This window comes from Carettochelys insculpta, chromosome 1 (genome assembly GCF_033958435.1).
Source record: "Carettochelys insculpta isolate YL-2023 chromosome 1, ASM3395843v1, whole genome shotgun sequence".
Lineage (NCBI taxonomy): Eukaryota > Metazoa > Chordata > Testudines > Carettochelyidae > Carettochelys > Carettochelys insculpta.
This window is the reverse complement of record NC_134137.1, coordinates 89712830-89718447: the sequence shown is the minus strand read 5'-3', so window position 1 is coordinate 89718447 and position 5618 is coordinate 89712830. Positions and strand designations below refer to the sequence as shown.

At 61.4% G+C, this 5618-nt stretch overlaps 1 protein-coding gene across 2 annotated transcripts; it reads left to right on the top strand.

The window, feature by feature from the left end:
* The first annotated feature begins 3086 nt into the window (after window positions 1-3086).
* POU4F1 (POU class 4 homeobox 1) lies at window positions 3087-4720 on the top strand. Of its 2 annotated transcripts, XM_074982937.1 has the most exons (3): window positions 3087-3209; window positions 3704-3962; window positions 4026-4720. In XM_074982937.1, exons 1-3 carry the CDS (start codon window positions 3087-3089, stop codon window positions 4718-4720), a joined length of 1077 nt encoding a protein of 358 aa, XP_074839038.1. The 2 variants fall into 2 exon arrangements, with proteins under 2 accessions (XP_074839038.1, XP_074839028.1); XM_074982927.1 differs by having other exon boundaries at window positions 3704-4720.
* The last annotated feature ends 898 nt before the right edge of the window (window positions 4721-5618 follow it).

Genomic DNA, 5618 nt, shown 5'->3' with positions numbered 1-5618 from the left:
CGGATTGGTTTGTGCCAATACAAGTTGGCCTGTCTACAAGAAAGGCACCATCTAGACGCGGTGCCATCCCCACCGAAGGTCCGTATCTCCCACCTGCCCAGCCCGAAGGGTGATCCTATGAATGGCACCAACGGCCTTTTGACTAAAGCTCGAAAGGTCACTGAAAGTTGCTGCAGAGGTCAAAAGTCAGGTGCCATTCAATCGACCAGTCAGGTGCCATTCAATCGGTCAGAAGTCAGGTGCCCCGAATCGACAGCGTGATGTGCAGACTAGGAACTTGTACCCGAAGAAGAAAGAGAAAAAGAGGGCGGTGGCGTTGGCTTAAGTACAGCTGTATCGGTTTCTGGTAACTCTCTCGCTCTCGCTCTCGCTCTCGCTCTCTCTCTCTCTCCACACACACACACAGGGCTTCTTCTTCTTCCCGCCAGCCCTTGAGAAAAACCAGGATACACACAACTAGGAACCACGTGTGGGCCAAGCAGCCTTAGCTCAACCTTTGTCACTAAGGAGCTATCTGTTGGAGACGCCACGTGGCTTCTTGGTTTGGGAGATGGGGAAAGAGTCAGACCATGGAAGGATCAATAGACAAAACGTTTCTTTTTCCCGAGCTTTTATCATGCCTTGAACAACCTCCATTCACACTGAGCGCTCCCCTACCGAACTACACAGGGCAGTTTCCTTGGCCGGCGTTCTGACAACCAGATATATTTGCCCTCCTCTGAGTGTCCCCATCGTCAGTGTCGGGGGGAAGCCCCTTGTCTCGGTATGCTTGATTGCTTTACCGTTACGCAGCCTGGCAGCCAAGGGCTGAGGGTTGTTGTGGATCAGGGTCCAGCCCGCATTTTCCACAAGCGTCTCGCTTCAAAGCGATGTATCAAATGCACCGTTTCCCCCATATGCGGAGCCTCAATTTGCAAAACATGGCAGCTCAGAAAGCGAGGGGGGATCATGAATTGTTAATACGAGCATGTCAGTTATTATTTTGTTCCTCTCACACCGTGATTTCGATACACGCTTCCCCCCTTAAAAACATAACGTGTCAGTCTCTCTAGTTCATCCCCCTCCTAGATAAAGTTGCATTCAGCAATCCCCTGGAGACGCAGTAATGGATGGAGACCGGCTCCCTCGCGCACTAGTAATTGCACATCGCTCTTTCGCTCTGCTCGGGGTGGAGGAGAACATGCAGAAAGCCATAGGATGACAAATGTGGACTTTACCTGGGCTTTTAATATGTGCCGTGTATGTGCGTGAGGGGGTATATGTATAGGCATGGTATACACATATCGATGTACATACATGGATGAATCATCATCATCATCGTCATCATCAGTGAGGCTCTTTAAGGATGACACATGGCAGATCTGTTATCAGATCACTGTATCAAACAAACACCCGGCCGCTTTTTTTTTTCCTGGTGACTGCCTTTGGCACTCCTGGAGCAGACGTGAGAACATCTGGGCTGTCACCCAGGGTTATCATTAGAGAGCCCCAGTGGGTCGACTTCACCTGTGCTGTTCCCTTCGGAGTCAAATTAATCCCAGTTGATGATAAACGTGAGAGACAAATTTACAGGCTGAGCAATTAAAAGGTTTGGCTGCCTCCAGTTTTAACTATGTATAGTTGCTTTAAGAATTCCTCTCTTTAAATCCAAAGGATCGGGCCATAACCCAAAATACTGGCCGTCAGCATATTTATGAATCATTACTTCAATCATTTTGCAACGACAAAACGAGGAAGAAACAAGATAGAAAGAAAAAAATTGCAACAATGTTACTTTCCAGCCTCTTCCTTTTTTTTTTCTTTCAGTGAGGTCTGTGAAGGCGATTCAGACGAGTTTCCCTGTGTTGTCTCCTCCTAAAAGGAGCCGAACTACAGGTTGTTTAAAAATAAAAAGGCTTTGTGGTTATGTTATGCTTCAAGGCATGCCGGAGTGGGGTGGGGTTTCACACGATTAAAGAAGAGGGAATTAAACAGGCTGGCGCAAAAAAGAAAAAAAAAAAGGAAATGCATAATTTCATTTCAACAGTGTTTCCCGTGTAGAGAGCACATGATCCTTGTGGACTAAGTGGCTGTCACTAGCCGTGCGTGACACAGTAATATTTGCAACAAAACTATATGAGGGAGGGAATGAAATTGTATGGAAATCAATAGACCCTGAGTGCTTCAAACCAATGTCTGTCACGATGATTATTCTCAAGGAGCCTACTTAGGATTCTTAAAAGTCACCGGCTCACGCTGGAAAACTGCCACTTTCTGTGCGCACACACGTCTCTCTGAGGGACTACACGGGAACCCAGGAAGTTGCCGTCTGTTCCCCCAGAGTCCCGGGGTTATTTGCAAGGGGGCTAACGCCATGCAATTAGGCACCGTGTATCAGCCAAGGACAAAGCCAGGCGCCGGCACTCAGCCCCCCACAAACTCAAGACAGCTACCTAGGGCTGCACCCTGCAATGCCCTGCGCGAGAACAGGCCGGAGACCCAGGCGGGGGCACAAGTGCGCGCCCGGGGCGCAGCGGCGCATCCAAGCACAGACTCCGGAGACGCGCGCAGCGGGGTCTTCGCGGCCCCTGGGAAAGACGGGCACCGCGCATGTGTTGCAGCTACAGGTGCGGCCCCGGCCCTGTCCTTCCGGGCGGTCACGCTAAGAGCAGCTCGCAAACTCCGGCGCGCGAGGAGATGCAACAAGGCGCAGGGAGGGAGCGCGCGGGAGGGGGGCAGGAGGAGGCGGGGGAGGAGGAGGAGGAGGCGGCGGCGGCGGCGGCGGCCGGGGCAGACAGCGGCTGTCCATCAAAGCCGGAGCGCCAAGCTCTCGCGAGAGCCCGCGGCTCCGTGGCCACGAGACGCGGGGCTCAGGTGTAGGCAGAGCGCAGCTCAGCCCGGCGCCAGGCGAGAGCAGACAGATAAGTGAGACCGAGCGGGCTGGCGGGAGGCTCCCGGCGCGGTCCTGGGGAGCTCCAAGAGCCAGCGGCCCCCGCAGCGGGCTCAGCCGCGGCCCCCGCCCCCTCCCCCGCCGGCGGGCCGCGCCCGGAGCGCCCCTTTCGCCGCACTTCGGGCCGGTCTGTGGATTTACATGCCAAGCCCGCAAGATGATGTCCATGAACAGCAAGCAGCCGCACTTCGCCATGCACCCCAGCCTCCCTGAGCACAAGTACCCCGCGCTGCACTCCAGCTCCGAAGCCATCCGCAGAGCCTGCCTGCCGACGCCGCCGGTAAGGGACGCGCGCCCGCCTGCCCTCCCCGGCCCCCGCTAGGTGCAGCGGCGGGTGTGTGCCGAGCACAGCGCTGCGGGCGCGTCCGGGCCAGCCGCGTCCCCCCCCCGCCCCCAGCGCCCGCACGAGTCTCCGGCTGCCGCCACTCGCCTGGGGGTGACCCGGGGGCGCGCTTGGGTCTGAGCCGGGGCGCCGGCTGCGAGTTGCAGCCCCCTTTTCCTCTTCCCCGGTCCTGCCGGCCCCTTCCCCCGCTTCCCTGCGCCCTACGGTCGCCTCGCCCCCCACCCCGTCTGCCCCCCTCTCGGCGCCCCCCTTTCCCGATCCCGCTCGTCGGGGGCTCCCCGGCCCTTCCCTCCTCTCCCTGGCTGGCCCCCGCCGCCCCGTGTCTCGACCCCCCGCTTCTCTCTGCCCCGCCTCGCCCCCGGCCTCGTGCCCCGTTTCTCTGCCCCGCTCCGCTGCGTCCCCCCACGCTCCCCCTTTTGTGTCCCTTGCAGTTGCAGAGCAACATCTTCGCCAGCCTGGATGAGACCCTGCTGGCCCGGGCCGAGGCTCTGGCCGCCGTCGACATCGCCGTGTCCCAGGGCAAGAGCCACCCCTTCAAGCCGGACGCCACCTACCACACCATGAACAGCGTGCCCTGCACCTCCACCTCCACCGTGCCGCTGGCGCACCACCACCACCACCACCACCACCACCAGGCGCTGGAGCCCGGGGACCTGCTGGAGCACATCGCCTCCCCGTCGCTGGCGCTCATGGCCGGCGGCGGGGGCCACGAGGGGGCCGCCGGGGGCGGCGGCGGCGGAGGAGGAGGAGGGGGCGGCGGCGGCGGCGGCGGAGGGGGCTTGATCTCCACCTCGGCCCACCCCCACTCGCACATGCACGGCCTGGGCCACCTGTCGCACCCGGCCGCCATGAACATGCCCTCGGGCCTGCCCCACCCGGGGCTGGTGGCCGCCCACCACGGCGCGGCGGGCCAGGTGGCCTCGGCGGCGGCGGTGGTGGGGGCTGCCGGGCTGGCCTCCATCTGCGACTCGGACACGGACCCCCGCGAGCTGGAGGCCTTCGCCGAGCGCTTCAAGCAGCGGCGCATCAAGCTGGGCGTGACCCAGGCCGACGTGGGCTCGGCGCTGGCCAACCTGAAGATCCCGGGCGTGGGCTCGCTGAGCCAGAGCACCATCTGCCGCTTCGAGTCGCTCACCCTGTCCCACAACAACATGATAGCGCTCAAGCCCATCCTGCAGGCCTGGCTGGAGGAGGCCGAGGGCGCCCAGCGCGAGAAAATGAACAAGCCCGAGCTCTTCAACGGGGGCGAGAAGAAGCGCAAGCGGACTTCCATCGCCGCCCCGGAGAAGCGCTCCCTGGAGGCCTACTTCGCCGTGCAGCCCCGGCCCTCCTCCGAGAAGATCGCCGCCATCGCCGAGAAATTGGACCTGAAAAAGAACGTGGTGCGGGTTTGGTTTTGCAACCAGAGACAGAAGCAAAAAAGGATGAAATTCTCCGCCACCTACTGAGCCCGCGAACAAAGCCCGGGCGCCCCGGGCGCAGCCCTTGGAGTGCGGGCGGAGGGGGAGGTGACGGGGGGCCGGGAGGGAGGCCGGGGAGGGCTGCGAGGGAGCGGGGAGACGGCGGGGAAGGCCCGGGGGGCCGGCGGACTTGTCGTGTGAGCGGACGCTCTCGAGACTCTCTCCCGGGGACCGGGGAACAATGCAGGGGAGACACCCACACAGACACACAGCGGCGGGGAAGGGAAGGAAGGAGACCGACCGGCAGAAGAGCGGCAGCAGACGCTCTGCAAGCCCCCGGGGTCGCTTCGGCTGGGGGGGGGGCGCCCCTTCCCTGGCCCCGAGCCGCCGCAGCGGACACGCGCCGAGACACACACACACCCCGCCGGCCAATGCGTAGGGTTTTCGGAAGACAACCCCAAGGCACCGGTTTTCAAAGGCAACCCCCAGCCCCCCACCCCTCCCCGCGCCAGCAGGTGCCACTGCTGGCCACGGGGCTCCTTGTCTCTGGTTGGTTTTCCGGTTCTGCGTTTCACGAGGCTCTGTGATGGTTCTGCTCTGTGTTGCTGGGGGTGGGGGAAGCAGGAGGGCTGACCAGCGCCCAGCTGGGTCGGCTGCGGTGGGGCGCGGGGAGAGATCCCGGCCCGGGGGTCAGTAGACGCTAAGTAGCAGCCGGGCGGGGACGCTCAGTCCCCGGCAAATGTCCCCTCTCTCCTGCCCGCCCGGCCTGTTTCTAGCTGGCTCCGGAAAAAGTTACTCGCCCCCCTTTTGCGTTTCCTCCCGGCGTGTTCTGTGTGGCTCCCGCTAGAGAGAGACCCCTGTCTCCGCAGAGATCCCGCTCGCTGGGGATGGATGCAACGCCTACCGGGGCTGTTAGCTGCCCTGCGACCGCGAGAAGGAAAACATT